Source organism: Marmota marmota, unplaced genomic scaffold, assembly GCF_001458135.2.
Source record: "Marmota marmota marmota unplaced genomic scaffold, marMar, whole genome shotgun sequence".
Taxonomy (NCBI): Eukaryota; Metazoa; Chordata; class Mammalia; order Rodentia; family Sciuridae; genus Marmota; species Marmota marmota.
In genome coordinates, this window is record NW_026000037.1 from 58549249 (window position 1) to 58564366 (window position 15118).

General features: G+C 51.1%; 2 protein-coding genes across 3 annotated transcripts in view; one reads left to right on the top strand and one right to left on the bottom strand.

The window, feature by feature from the left end:
• The window catches only part of LOC107136651 (calcium-binding mitochondrial carrier protein Aralar1), a 224861-nt gene extending 223084 nt beyond the window's left edge, over window positions 1–1777 (bottom strand). Inside the window, exon 1 of the mRNA XM_048812484.1 lies at window positions 1712–1777. Within this exon, the coding sequence (XP_048668441.1) occupies window positions 1712–1762 (51 nt within the window). The 5' untranslated portion in view covers window positions 1763–1777. The remainder of the gene's footprint in view (window positions 1–1711) is intronic.
• Window positions 1778–3606: 1829 nt separating this feature from the next.
• Window positions 3607–8344, top strand: Dlx1 (distal-less homeobox 1). Of its 2 annotated transcripts, XM_015478986.2 has the most exons (3): window positions 3607–4519; window positions 5176–5375; window positions 6691–8344. In XM_015478986.2, exons 1-3 carry the CDS (start codon window positions 4207–4209, stop codon window positions 6943–6945), a joined length of 768 nt encoding a protein of 255 aa, XP_015334472.1. In that variant the 5' UTR covers window positions 3607–4206; the 3' UTR covers window positions 6946–8344. The 2 variants fall into 2 exon arrangements, with proteins under 2 accessions (XP_015334472.1, XP_015334473.1); XM_015478987.2 differs by lacking the exon at window positions 5176–5375 and having other exon boundaries at window positions 4206–4519; window positions 6691–6913.
• The last annotated feature ends 6774 nt before the right edge of the window (window positions 8345–15118 follow it).

A 15118-nucleotide genomic window follows, 5' to 3' on the forward strand; every position in this document is an offset into this window, starting at 1 on the left:
AGGGCCATTCCTGCCGGGAGCAATTTCCCTTCCCTTCCTCTTGCTTTCTAAGATCTGTTCACACTCGGCTCAAGGGAGGGGAGGGACTGGGCCTCTAGTAGTCCACAAAGGAAACTGGTCCCCTCTGCCTATGGTTTTAGGAACCAGTCCAGTGAGGATGTCACCGTGGCCAGTAATTGTGCTAACTTGTTTCTACTAAAGTGGCCCTTTCAAAGTTGCCATTGGCTAAATGTAGGTTGGGGTCACCTGTAGTTGCCCCCACAGATATAGGTGGCTATATTGGGGACTAGCTTGTCTTGATGGCACCCAGAGTGGTAGGACAGGAGACAGGAAACTGAGGACAATACGTCGTTCTAAAAGTGATGAGTCTCAGCTCTTCCTGAACTCTAGACTTGCTGTATGGCTCCCCAACCCTCTGACTCCATTTCTCCAGGGATGTAGAGTTTGGGATAGAAGTGATTCTGATTCTAGTGGGTCTGAAAGTTGGAAAAGTTGAGGGAGGGGTTGAGGATTTACAAGATCCATAGATAAACTTTTGAGATGCCCTGGAGTTGGCCAGGCAGAAAGAAGACCAATCAGGGCAGTTTCCCCATAACAATTTGGATTTTGAAGAGAGGAACAGGGCCTAGCTGACCTTGGGAGAGGGTTGCCAGAGAATGACTTCACTTGTCTCCTAGAGCAATCTGATTGCAGCCATTAGCACAGTACCTTTATCTGCAGATCAGTTTACTCTGAGGTTCCCTAAGGATAGTTTTATTAGGACCACAGGATTTTACCAACCACTGGGGTAACACGCTGCTCCTGCAGCAATTATTTTGAGGTGAAGGTATTTATGGGACAGGTATATAATCCTGTTTATTAAAATGACTAACTTAAAGGTATGTGTGTGTGTATCCATCTGCCACTACTCAGCAGCTCTGTAGGAAACAAACTTGAATTAGAATGAATTCCATTTCACATGCTTTGAAGTTGAGATTAGGAAGTACGTTTTAAAAGTATCTTGTCTATGCCTCCTCTCCCCTCTGCCAGCTGAACTGGCCTCTAATCTTAACCCAGAGCCAAGTGTGATTAGATTTATACCATTAGGACTGGTCCTGAGGTGACTCCAATAGGTTCTACTCAGAATCCCAAAACTTCAGTATCAATAGAATTTTGTTTCTTCTCAGAGCTTGGACAAAGGTCTAAGCAAACTGGCATTTTAGAACAGGTGTAGCCTTAGAGGTGGGGCGGTGGGAGGGATCCACTCAGAGAGTAGAGATAACATTGCACATTGAGGAGCTAAGGCCCAGCTGGCTGCACTGTAGAGGGGGTAACTCAGCCTCTCTCCCCAAACCTGCTTCTCTGGGGTGGGAATTCTGGAGTATAGATAGACATTCCCTTGCCTATATACAATTCAATTCTAAATTAAGCTAGGCTCTGAAACCTTATCCCGAGGGAGTGCATGCCAAACCTTTATTTCAGGAGCCAGCCTGGTCCCCTGCACCGGGAACTCAACCATTCCCCTCATAGACATGTAAAGACCCAGCACCAAGGAAGACTGGTAACGTGCGGCCCTCTCCTCCCCTTTTCCTTCAATTCCCTGGGATAAACTAGCCCTAGGCGGCCGAGTCTTCGGGGGTTTCTTCATGCCTTTCTCTGAACTCAGGGAGACAACATTCTGATTTTCCCCGGTCCCAACCTCGACCCCGCGCCAGCCATGGAGATCACTTACGTGGGCAGGGCCTGCAAGGCCAGCGCGAGAGACCCGGGGCTTGGGCTGCATCCGAACGGCTGTGCTGGGCGCACAGCGTGGCACTCCAACACCCCAAAAAAGGCTTGAGGAAGGAGCAATTAAAACCACAAGTGCGACAGGGAAATCAAGACAGCCAAGAGGCTCCAGGAGTTGTCTAGTGGCAGAGTCATTAGCTGGTTGTTGCTACAAAGCCTCACCGTGTGGTTTGGTGATTAAGAGGGAAAAAAAATCTTTTAAGCGTTGGCAAACCCGTTATTGGTTTGGAGGAGGATTGGTTGTTTTTTTTTTTTTTTTTTTTTTTTTTTTTTTTTTTTTTTTTTTTTTTTTTTNAATCTGTGAGAGAAGAAAAATGGTTTTTTTTTTTTTTTTTTTTTTTTTTTTTTTGCTTTTGTTTTTCTTTTTTGCTCCAACCAGGCTGCCTGAAATATTTCTGCCCCAGCACTGTGCCCTTAATTCAATGGAGAGGAATTCCGCGGGCTGGAGCTGCTGCTACAGAAGTTAAAAAGAGAGAGAAACCCCCTCTCTACTAATATCTGTAACGACAGCACCGATGTAATTTGTTTTGAACGTTCATTTTTATTGGTGTTCCCTCTGCCAAAATGTGCTTGATTACAGAGGTTTGTCCTGTGATCATTGCACACTTCAGACAGGGGAAGGTGCGGTAGCGAAGGTTCAGCTCAGGCCAGATCAAATCCCCGGCTGTTTAACGCTGAAAGGCTGCATGTTGCTATTAGTGTTAAATATATGGCTAATTATGCGTATGAAAATTAAACATCAGTGTTATGCTAATGGGGAGCCTTCAGCTGCGGATCTGAGCACTTGAGACTACCATTTAATCAAATGAATCAGTAACTAATACATCTGCACGTGTGAACTTTCACAAGATCATTTCCCCGTTCCCGTCACACCGTTAAATTATGAAAGAAATAATTATCAACACTTTCTAATTATCTAACAAAGTAATTTGGGATTCACCGTAGGGCTGGCGAGATGGGGGACCAACAGTCCCTAGCAGCCAACATAGTGTGCGCCACGCCGCGTGGGGTGGCTGTGTGGTAGTAGTGGGGGCACGGGGGCCTTTTGTGCGCTTTTCTGTATCTAACATCCCAGAAGACCGAGGCACCGGTGGCAACTGTTACCTCAACCAGCCCTGCTCCGAGGCCCACTGATGTCCGTTTTGGCCACTGGAATTAAAATAATGGGCGACAAAGAGAGATATGACTGCACAGATATTCAAGCCTTACATAGGCCTGGTTCTGCCGCGGGTTTCGATGTCCTCCAAGGACTCCTAACCTCCGGGTATTCTCGCCAGACCTTGGGAAGCCAAAAAATGACCACCTGGCGCCCGCGGCTCGGGCAGAGCTGAGCAGATCGGCCTCTCGGCTCCACGCAGTGCCGCGCCCTCTGGGCGAGTGAGCCCGGGGCGCACGGTTCAGAGGGAGTGGAGAGGGGAGGGGGAGGCGCTGGAAGGTTGGGAGGGAAAGAGGGTGTGTGTGTTGGGGGAAGGAGGCGGTGCGGCCGCTTTTCCTGGGAGGAGAAGCGCGGGTTCCTGGCTCTCCACGCGCACTGCTTTTATCAGACCGGTGCAGCCTCGAGCTGGATTGACCAGCTGGGCCTGGAGCGATGCGAGCTGGCCCCTGGGAGCAGCAGCGGCGGCAGCAGCGGCGAGGCGGCCGAGTGAGTTGGTCTGGAGGGCCCTCAAACCCCGACCCCAGGGATGTGGCAAAGCGGACCTGGGCCAGGGAGGCGCGGCCGGGAGGGCTCTGAACTAGGCACAGGACGGTCAAGAAGACTGCAGTTCTGTTGGCTGCCTTGGTCGCCCCTCAGTGCACTACTCCGCGATCCATAGGCTGCGACCAAACCCTAGAGCCGCCCTAAGCTCAGCACCCGACTGGGTAGCAGTGACGAGAAGCGGTCCTGAGTTCTCCGCGTTGGGGGCGGACGAAGAGTGGGGACAGTAGGGAAGCGGGCGACAGCGGGGAGCAGCTGGTTGGTTTCTGGGAAGAGAGCACGCAAGGGAGGTGGGAGGCTGAAGAGCTGCGGGCCTCCGAGGTCCCAGAGCGGACGCTGCAGCCTATTGTGCGTCCCGCAACGCGCGCTCTGTTGCAGAGGAGCCCGGGCCGGGAAGTGTGGAACAGTCCCTCCAGAGGCCGGGCCGCCTTGCCGGCTCTAGTCCAGCGGAGCCCGAGCGACTCGGACCAATCCCCGGTGATTATGCAAGACAGCGGACCAATCAGCTCCGCCAGCTCATGAATATTTATGACCTTGGCTGAGTCAAAGCTTTGAACCGAGTTTGGGGAGCTCGGGAGCATCATGCTTAGACTTTTCAAAGAGACAAACTCCATTTTCTTATGAATGGAAAGTGAAAACCCTTGTTCCGCTTAAATTGGGTTCCTTCCTGTCCTGAGAAACATAGAGACCCCTAAAGGGAAGCAGAAGAGAGAGAGACCCACACCCAGACCCCGCGAGAAGAGATGACCATGACCACCATGCCAGAAAGTCTCAACAGCCCCGTGTCGGGCAAGGCGGTGTTTATGGAGTTTGGGCCGCCCAACCAGCAAATGTCTCCTTCTCCCATGTCCCACGGGCACTACTCCATGCACTGTTTACATTCGGCGGGCCATTCGCAGCCCGACGGTGCCTACAGCTCGGCCTCGTCCTTCTCCCGACCGCTGGGCTACCCCTACGTCAACTCGGTCAGCAGCCACGCGTCCAGTCCCTACATCAGTTCGGTGCAGTCCTACCCGGGCAGCGCCAGCCTCGCCCAGAGCCGCCTGGAGGACCCAGGTACGTGCGCTAGCCTGGGAGAGAAGGAAAGGAGAGAGGGAGAGAAAAGGAGGGGGAAGAGAGAGAGAGAGAGAGAGAGAGGGAAAATGAGAGAGAGAGGGGCAGAGAGAGGTGGGGTGGGGGTGGGGAGGGCGCGGGAGCAGTAGAGGTTTCGGATATCAATCTGTGGATCCTTGTCATAGCAAAGAATTTTTTTTTTTTAATCCGCCCAATTCGCAACCATGTAGCAAAGGATAAATCCGAGAGCGTCTCCGGGCACTGGCTGGGCCTCTGAGCGGCTCGGTGCGCCGAGCACACAATGCCCTGCTGGAAAACAGAAACCCACATGTGCACGTATTAGTCTCTAATTATTTATTGCGTAGCGCTATAAACAATGTATGCAATTAAGGGTAATTAAACCTCAACTACCGCCTGCAAAAATAGCAAACTTCCCCTGCAAAGGCAATAGCTGCGCTCCTGGGAACGGCCCCATCCCGCCTGCAGCTGCCTGGGACCGGCCCTCGGATTTGGAGGACACTTCCCAGGCTTCAGTTTCTTGAACGTTTTCTTCCCTGGCCCAGCCTCTGCTGTCCCCTCGGTAGCTACTCGCTCTCCTCTCTCCACACTAAAAGCGGCCCCTGCCTTAACAACAGTCCCCGCTTCTGCTGTCCCTCCAGGGGCGGACTCCGAGAAGAGCACGGTGGTGGAAGGCGGTGAAGTGCGCTTCAATGGCAAGGGGAAAAAGATCCGCAAACCCAGGACAATTTATTCCAGTTTGCAGTTGCAGGCTTTGAACCGGAGGTTCCAGCAAACTCAGTACTTAGCTCTGCCCGAGAGGGCGGAGCTCGCGGCCTCCTTGGGACTCACGCAGACTCAGGTACCTCGCCGCTGCCACTCCGTCAAGCAGGCTTCACGCTGCGGGCCTGAGCCCGGGGCTTCATTTTTAGCTCACTGGGCTTCAGGTTCGAGGTGTCAGTGTGTGTGAGTGTGTGTCTGTCCGTCCGTCCGTCCGTCCGTCCGTCCGTCCCTCCCTCCCTCCCTCCCTCCCTAACCCAGGGTCCCAGTCCCCCAGCGCGACACCCAGGCTAGCTGCTGTCTCTTATACACATCTCTACCCTCCAGAGCCGCCCCGCCCTGCTTCATCAGCTTCTTGAACTTGGAGCGCTTGTTCTGGAACCAGATCTTGACCTGCAAGATCGGACAACAACGTGACTCGTGANCCAGGGTCCCAGTCCCCATCCACCTTCATTCTCTCTGCCCGAGCTCGGTCGCTGCTGTCTGTACACCGACTTTCCTGCCGCCTGGTCCTTCGACCCTGGACAATCTGATTAGGGAGCAGGAAAGATTGCCCCAGACGTTTTGTTTGGGGATCTGAGGTCACACGTGCCCGAACAACTGGAACAATAGACGCAGGACTTAATCCCTCCTTTGCCTTTAAAGTGTATAGCTAATCACTGCAGCGTGGGCCTTCGCCTTGGTCTCCCTCTTCACCCTGTGGCACTGGGGATCCTTTCCCCTGCCCTTTCACCTCCCAAGGCCCAAACTCTAGAGAGGAAACAAGACTTTCCTTTTTGGATTTCTCTAAGACTCCGGGGAGTTCTGGGCGGTTCTGCCCGCGGCTGGCGCGGGTTTCCAACGTCCGGCCCGGGATTTGGATTGGAGTTGGGAAAAGCAAACAGACCCTTGGGAAAGGTTGGTTTCAATCCAAAGAAAAGTTCAGCAAAACTTTATGGCCTCCTCATTCAGTCCCCAACTCACTCGAGGGCAAAAAGGACGGCGCAAAGAGAAGGCGGTCGATTTACAAATAAATTTTCTCCACTCCTATCTAGGTTTTTTTTTTATTTCTTTATTGATATTGATATTAGAATTGCGAGGTGTTGTGCAGGTGTTGCGTTATCCAAAGTTGCCAAGGTCGGACTGGGCCTTGATTCCCTGCGGGCCCCTTACCACCACGCCCCCCTGGCTCTCAGAGAGCTGCTCAAGAGGTGGCCAGCGCCGGTCGTCCAGCTTTATAGTATTTGGCTTTCACCGAGGGAGGGACGTCTCTGCTCCCGCAGCAGGGAGCTGCCAGCCTTCGCAGGGCAGCGGGGGCTCCTATCTCTGCTCTCCTGTAGTTCACTTCTCTCCTCCTAGGTAGACCTAGGTAGACTCAGTGATCCCATCACGAGTCACGTTGTTGTCCGATCTTGCAGGTCAAGATCTGGTTCCAGAACAAGCGCTCCAAGTTCAAGAAGCTGATGAAGCAGGGCGGGGCGGCTCTGGAGGGTAGCGCGCTAGCCAACGGCCGGGCTCTGTCTGCAGGCTCCCCACCAGTACCACCCGGCTGGAACCCTAATTCCTCCTCCGGGAAGAGCTCAGGCAGTAGCGCGGGCTCCTACATCCCCAGCTACACGTCGTGGTATCCTTCCGCGCACCAAGAAGCTATGCAGCAGCCCCAACTCATGTGAGGTTGCCCACTCGCACCTTCCCGCCTCCTTCCCGTCTCCCTTGGCCCGGGCCCCTCCCGCCTCCAGGTCCATCCACCCTGTCTGTGTGCCCTGAGCCCGGAGGAGGGCCAGAGGGAAAGAAGAAACAGTGAAGGCATGACGCCCGCCTCCTCCGTGGAGTCCCTGGAGGTCCGACGCAGCGACTCCCCAGCGCCAGTACTCTCGCCGGAATCCCGTCCTGGGCCACGCGGTGACTGGAGAGTGGCCTGGAAGCGCAGCTATGGTCACCCGAGACAGCCGGAGCAGCAAGACAAACCCGCTCGATCCCACCCTCCGACCCTCAGCTTTGTGGGACTATCAGGAAAAACAAAAACAATGTAGAAAAAGCAAAAGTTCTTTTCTGTCCTGTCCGTCTCTTGTCTCCTTTTGCTCTGTTTGTGCGCTGAGTAAAGATCCTCTCGTCGTCTGCTGTTATTCTGCCGCCACTGCAAAGTCACCAGGTCTGAGCCACACGCGGCCCCCTGGGCCGCCCATCTCCGGATCCTGGGTCGTTTTGTCCTTTCAGGCCTTCTCCTAGTCCCTACCTGACCACCTGTGTAGCTTGTTTGAGAATTGGGGGAAATTGGAGGGAGGGGTTTTTATTTATTGAAAAAATGGACTTCACCTGAGGCTGAGTGTTGGCCAATTCCAGGTTCTGTGGAGTGTGAGCGCACACTGTCCAAACGCACTGTTTACCTTAAATTCACCCGGAAAAAACGAACAAGGAGGACGCAGTGAATTTTAATTTATACAGTAACTTTTGTATTTCGCTGGTATGGAGTGGTTGAAGCTGAATTATTCGCATTTTTTTTTACTACTTAAGTAGGGTTTTGTCAACTCGGGAAGAACAACGCGCTTAGTCGCTTTGCCTGGACTAAAAGAAAATCCTAATTTGAAAGAGACAGGACCTATGTGCAGCAGTGAAAAAACAGGCAAGAGTGAGCAAGCGCCCTAATCCCGATAGGGCTTTAAAGAAAGCAAAAACAGCTTTATAACAATCCCCAGAGGTTTGACCACAGAATGCCAGTCACCACCCTGAAGGCATAGTCTCCAGTGCAGGATCTAATAGTTGTACATATTATTATTGTTATTATTATTATTATTGTTCTGTAAACATGTTGCACAATCTTAGCTTTTTTTTTTTCTGTTGTGTGTGGCTGTAAAACCTGATGCTTTGTGAAATGAGAATCTTGACATTCTACTTGTGAAATTTGGAAAATGTGACCAATTGAAATCAACTGTGTTTTGTGTTCTCTATGTCAAAGTTTAGTTTTATATTGAGAATGTTAACTTATTGCTTTGTATCTTGGGGGAAAAAAGAACTTTGTAAATAAGTTATAAAGTTTCTTTGAGACAGTAAAATTATGGTTTCAAGAAAGAACTGCTGTCTCCTGTGCTGGGTGTGGGATGAGGGGATGGGCCCAAGCTCCCATCTCCTATACAGATAATAGGGGACAGTTAACTTTTCTGGGATGGATTAGGGGCACCCAACTCCAGACAAATCAATATCATCCCAGGGCCTGTGGGGTGCTCCAATAGGCCTGTTTAACCTGACTTGCTGGCTCAGCCTTCAAGGTATCTGGTCTCTACCTGAGTGGGTGGGATGGGGATGGAGTGCCAAGGAAAGGTCTGGGAAGGGGGCTGGGGAACAGGTGTGGCAGGGCAGCCCCTCCCTCAGAAACCAAAAGAAAGGTGAGATGTGGCTGGGAAAGGAAAGCAGAGTTCAAAGGCTGAGACACTGGAGTTCCCTCCATGCCCAGCCACCTCTGGGAAGCCTGAAAGCAAGGGACACCATGCTTTGCTCTTATACTCTGCTCCATCTGGCTTTCCGCTTTTGCCTACCGGCAGTGTATCCTATGGGGGGCGGGGGGGGGGGGACCGCCAGACGGGACTTGAAGGATAGTTTGTCAGACCACCCCCATCAGTGAGCTCCTGGAAACAAGGCACAGTCCCAGGGAAGCACCCGCGCCCCTTCAAAGCAGAAAGGCACTTTTTACCTAATGATCATGGGTTTTTCTCTACCCATCCAAGAAGTGGAAGTGCCAAGAGAGGGGTAGGTGGGCTCAACTGACTTCTAGGAACCCAGAGCTGACCAAAATGAAGCATTTCGACCCCTCTGTAGCCCTGAAGTCCGGAAGCCAGGTCATTATAGAGAAACCTTCCGTAGAGAGCTGGGATTCAGTTCATTCCAGGAGAACGCGGGTTCCCACAGACTAAAACCAGACTGACTCCCTTCTCCGCTTGGTGGCCCGTGCTCCTGACCAGCCCCAGTCTTCACCACTGACCCCAGACTCGGCAGAGGCAGCTTCGGAAAGTTGCGGGTCCCAACAGGCAGCCAGGAGCGCTTCCCGCTTCCCTCGCATCCGCCTTGCGACGCTGCTGCGGCAGGGGCTGGCCCCCCGCCTTTGGGGGGCCCTTTCCAGCGCGCGGTGGGGAGCAGAGCTGGGAAAGCAGTGATCTGTGTTGTGACAAGCACCCATTTTTCAATTGGTGATGGTGAAAGATCAGATGCGTCGGGTTCTTCCGACGCCCTTTGGGGAGGGGAGGAGGACATGGCGGGGCTTGGGAGGGGGCAACGTAATGGATGAAGCAGGGGAGGTAGTGCAGGATGAAGCCGGGACCTCTACGTTGGTTCTGAGTTGGAAATTGGGACTTTTCCTCTCCTGGCAGCCCTCAGAATCAAGAGTGCAAATGAAGAGATCAGACCCCGGAGACCAGGTTGGGGCCGACTCACCGGCCTCAAAACAGAGAGCCAACCATTTCTCAGGCTGGGACCAAGAGTTGGGCAGAGGCCTTTCTGGATTCAGTTTCCCTCGGGATTTGTGACTTTGCTAAGGGGAGATTTCTCTCACTCCTCTAACTCGGGTTCCCCAGACAACAGCTAGGACTCAAGGGCTCAAGCCACAGGCAAAATCTATTTGGTCAAGCCAATTTTAATACTTTGAGATATTAGCTTATACTAATTTAATAATCTCTTGCTAACAGTTCAAATAGAGAAATTATTAGTTTTAGCTCAAGGAAGGCGGTCTTTAGTTAGGTTCTATTATAATTATAAGCGGTTGTACTTTTAAAAAATGTTAATCTCAATATAGGCCTAATTAATGCTGCCTTGTTACTGACAAGTAGTTCATCAAATATCCGATTCAAAGATTTTCATAATGAGTATATTAATTAAACTATGAATAATCTAAAGGTGGTTATATTTAAACAATACCTCATTATAATGATTAAATACTGATTTCGAATATTATGTCTTAACAATTGTCACTTAGAAAACACAACCTTTCCTTATGTATGAGTCTGTAATGGCAAAATGCAATTTTGGGATTTTTTTTCCCTTGTTCAAAAAATGTGAACCTCATTTTAAAACACTTCTGAAATAGGTTACACACAGCTTAATGATTATCAAAATGACTCTTTTCTGCAAAAAAAGACCCCAAAGTGCGCGTACAGCTGCAAACCCAAGAGGGTCAGCATCATTTCACTGTATTCTCTTCTTGATTACAAGCCGGGCCCATCAAACACAACATAATTACAGTAATTTCAGGTTTATTTATTCTAATGCAGTTTCCCCATCTCTCTGGTAATTATGAGCAATTTTTTCGCCCAGGGAATCTTTTTGCATTAACAAAAGAGATAACGCACTGAAAGCCAAATTTGCTGTGCATTGAGAAAAGGAAAAAAAAAATCAAATAGGTGCGAGCTGCCATCTCTGCAATTCTCCGGTACCGGAGCCGGCAAATTGCTTGCAGGTGTATGGAGCAAGCTTGTCAATGGCCGGGCCTCCAAATTAGCAAATGCACAGCGGCAAAGTAATGAAGACAGACTTAGCAAAATTGCCAAACAACAGATACCTCTTTAATATCTTCTCTCACACACACTAGCTCTAAAAGGGGCTAGAGGTGGGGGTGGGAGTAGAAGCAACAGTCCCCAGCCCCCTCCTCACTAGTCTTGGCTTTCATAAGCTTGGGTGGGCTGGGTGGTCCAGTGAGTGGTGAAGGCTGATTGTGGAAGAACCCAGATCCTAAATCTAGGCAATATTTTTAAAATATGAAACTGAAACATTTATAGTTCACAGTTTTCCCTCATTGATCACCTCATTTTCTTCTCTTTCTTTCTTCTGGGAAATTGTTTCGGGGCTAGGTTAGTCTTTTCCATCTGTACTAGTTTAAAGAGCCACAAAAAGTTTTAAATTTGTATCACTATATTCACAGAAGTGAATCTATTCATTGTCATTTGATGAAGAAACTAAATCTCTCCCTTTGAAGAACTGGCAACTTCTATTACCCGAGGAAAGGTAGGTTTGGGTACTGTATATAGAACCTGAGATACTAGATCAAGAAAAATTGGGAGAAAAGAAGCAACCCAGTCGCCCCACCACCTGTAAAGCTTTATCCAGGTATCCATCTCTTTCTTTCTATGTCTTTTAAAGACCAATTTCAGAATTCTCTATTTTTTTGTCATCCCACAAGCTGGCTTAAACACCCTTGAAATCATAGGCTAAAACAAACTTTTCTCCATTCATCCTGCATGGTCTTAGGAACTTCCATTGAACGCAGTACAAGGTCTAAGGGTCTGTCTCTCTCATGCATCAAAGAATTCCGCCTCCTGTCCCCAGCTCCACAACAAACCCAACTCCAGTGGAGACAAGCAACCGGCTCTACATGGGTGCCTTCCCCAGGCTCAAGAAACATATCATCCCCACCCACCGCTTCCCTACCCCCTCCCTCATCCCCCAATCTTCAGGGATTAACACTTCCTGAAACATCAAGTGTTTTTATAAAAAGGAAAAAAAATAATCCTGACATCGCTGACAAGAAGTTTTGATGGAAGAATTAGCTGGTGCATACATAATCACTCCCCCACCCTCCTACTACCGGAGCGGGAGCTGCTGCGGCGGGCACAGAACAGCCTTCCAACCCTCTGAAAAACGAAACCGGTTTCCACCCTTACCTTCTTCAGTGTCAATTTCAGATAATCTGGACACACACTCTTTGCTACATCAAATCAAAAGGGTCGAAGGCGGCTTTTGGCTGGGAGAATGACGGGAAAGAAAAAGCAAAAAAGAAAAAGAAAAAAAGGGGAAAAAAGGAAAAATTGGAAAACACAAAACCGACCATACCAGAGCAAACCAAAACCAGAAAACCAAAAAGAATTCCCCGGCCCCATCCTCCTATCCTGAGAGTAAAGAGTGGAAAGAGGTCCCCAGGACCAGGCGCCTCCGAGCGCCGCAGGCTTTTTGCAGCGCTGCGCTTGCAAATAGGACTGAAATTTTCGGCTATATAGCCTCTGTCTTTATAGCTGATGAAAAAAATTGCAGATTATTAGCATAAATGTTTACTCTTCATTACGCTGATGACATTGTGCACTCGAGATCTTGGTAATCTTTGGGAAAATTATGAGTAATTTTTAAAAATTTTAAAGCAGCAGCAGTTACCATGCAATTCAGGCTAATTCTGCGTAGGCTCCGAACGGATATAATTATCGAGGAGTCAAGATGTTATGCTAAAAACTATGCATTGATATTCCCATTTATTATGTACATACAACTTTGACAATGTTGATGCTTGAAATAGCAGGAAATTGTCTTGCGCAAAAATTACAGTCCATATTAGGACATCTGAAATTGCGAAGAATTATATAGTAATTGCAGGCTTTCAGATGGGAGAGCCAGAATGCTCAAACTAGTGCAAATGTGGATAAAATTACAGATCAGAGCAAAAATTAGGGAAAAAGGGGGTCTGGGATTTTTCAGGTTGGCTATAGGATTCCGGAAGTCTCTAATGCCACATGATTGCTGCAGCTTTAGGGGAGACATTCATGCCTCAAATAGCGCTTTGGCCAGGGTGGCTTTAATTGAATTTCTTGGGCTTTTTGTTTTAATAAGGGCAAATGAAGAAATTGGCCACCCAAGGCCAATTTTTACTCTCCTCCCCGTGAACACGTCGAGGAGAGAATCTCTCCCTCTTTCGCGGTGAGCCTGTTCTCCGCGGCTTGGACGCCGGGGAGGTCCCAGGCCCCCACCCAGAACTCAGCAATTGAGAAAGAAAGTGAACAAAATCCCCCTCCCACCACTTCCGCTTTTCTTTTTTGGTCTAGTTCTCTGCTCCTCCTTCCTTCGGCCCCTTTTCCGGATTCTTGCAAACCTACTTCCCAGTGCTGAGAGGCAGGCCCCTTGGATGGGCAGGCCCCTGGGATGGGCCCGCCCGACCCTGGGGGCAGGAGAATCTGGCTAAGGTGTTGGTGCCAGACGTGGATCACCTTGGGAGAGAGTGCAGTGACCACCCTGCGCTCCAGTACACAAGCCTGCTATTTGGAGGCTTTGCTAGGGGTTGGGGGGAACTAGGAAGGAAGGAGATAAGGGTCTCCAGGCCCGCCCCGCGATCGCCTAGGCTCTTCTTTTGTCTCCGCTGCTGGGTGATTGCGTACCCCGCCCCACACCCGCAAACACTTATTCCTCACTTGGGCGGCGCTTCACTCGGGCACTGAGACACCCTGCGACTTTAAGAAGCCAAGGCCAGACCCGCAGAGGGAGGGGGAGGGGAGGGGAGTGTCCCGGAGGAGGAGGAACGCAGAGGCGCCCGGCAGGAAAAGCCAACCAGAGCCTGTCCGCCGCTAGGTGCAGTCGGGACTCAGTCCCGCCGCGGGGCCAAAATCCCCTTTGTTCTGGGAGCGATGGTATCATATTTTGGGAGTCCGAGACTCCTGGCCCACAATTCCGAGGGGAGAAGGGGGAGTGTGGAAAGTCCGCTACGCTTGCTCGGTGCGGTACCGAGTCTGCCCCTGGGATCACCCTTGCACACCCTCCGTCCCGCTTCCCTTCACCTCTCCTTCCCTGAAGTTGTAATCCTCTCCCTGGAGACCCGGCCCGCCTTGTGGACCCATTCTCCACCTTCCCCGGCTCCTAGCGCTGGGCCCGACCAGACAGGGAACTCAGCCGGTAGTACCAGGCCTCTGGAGAATCCCGGGAATGCTAAGACATGTTTGCGCTCTGGCCGGGGAGGAAGAGGGAGAAGCCTGAGCCAGAGCCACTCCAGGAAGAAAGATCTGTCAGGAGACCCAGCGTTCTCACGTGGAGGTGCCCAGAGGCTGCTCCTCCAAGACCTGCCAGCTCTTTTTTTTCCTCCTGAAATACAACATCTCCCCCGCCTCACCCAGCCCCAAGCCCCAGGGCGGAATGTAACATCTTGTAATGTGGCAATCACTGCCAAACCTGTCCCCGCCAGGGGAACTCCCGCCTGGGGCGTGGGGGGGGGGCGGCTGGAGAGATTGGGCCTCCACCTTCGTCTGCACTGGTGTGCGTAGTGCAGACTGGGGGCAGCCTGCCCTGAAAATCCCAGGTGGGCAGGGAAGACCGGTCTCGGGGAGGCTTCCTTGGGGCTGCTATAGGTATCATGACCCTATGAGAGACCGCCAGTCTCTGGAGAGCCCAGTCCCCCAGCGCGACACCCAGGCTAGCTGGCCACCCAAGGGCTTCTAGCACCGTGGAATCCAAAGTTGAATCTAAGAGCACTGTCTTTTAGGAGGAAGAGATCGGCATTTTCTTTCTGAAAGGAGTCTTTGACCCTAAACAAGTTAAAGCCACTGGTGGTCGCTGTTCCGTGCAGATAAAGGAAACGGCTTGTGACTTCTGGGCGAGTGTTGGGGGCGCCTGGAATGGGGCAGTGGCGTCTGGGTTTTATACAATCCTTAAGAACGACTTTTTGAAAGGCATGGGGGCTTTCTGCTCCCTGGCTTCGTTCTCCTTGGGGAGAGGGCTTCTAACAGAGGAGGGAACCGCTGGACCACTTCCCCGCTTCTTTCTCTACCCCCTCCCTGCCCCCAAGTCTTCTACCACAGAACTGTTTGTAAACAAAGCTTCAGTCTTCCCGCGCTCTCTCCGCCCCCACTAAACCTGATACTTCCCCCAAGCTCGCCCCATCAGTCTCGGAAATCCTTACTCAGGACGGATATTCACAATTTTCACAAGTGATCCTGAAAGAAGGCCGAGGGGAAGCCTCCTAAATGGTACCACATTGCAGCAGGGCTGATTATGGCTCGGGATCCGTGCCCTCTCCTTTCTGCCCTCCTTAGCCCCAGAGCTCCCGGGTGGGAGGCGGGAATTTGGGGAAACCAGAGGGGTTCTGCGCCCAGCCCAGAGCCACGAGGGGCAGAG

What these genes read in the sequence shown, in the direction of transcription:
- Dlx1 (XM_015478986.2), top strand. Translation starts at nt 4,207, where the DNA reads ATGACCATGACCACCATGCCAGAAAGTCTCAACAGCCCCGTGTCGGGC. An exon ending in GAGCCGCCTGGAGGACCCAG is followed by an intron (nt 4,520 to 5,175) that starts GTACGTGCGCTA and finishes CTGTCCCTCCAG; the next exon opens with GGGCGGACTCCGAGAAGAGC. An exon ending in TGGGACTCACGCAGACTCAG is followed by an intron (nt 5,376 to 6,690) that starts GTACCTCGCCGC and finishes CCGATCTTGCAG; the next exon opens with GTCAAGATCTGGTTCCAGAA.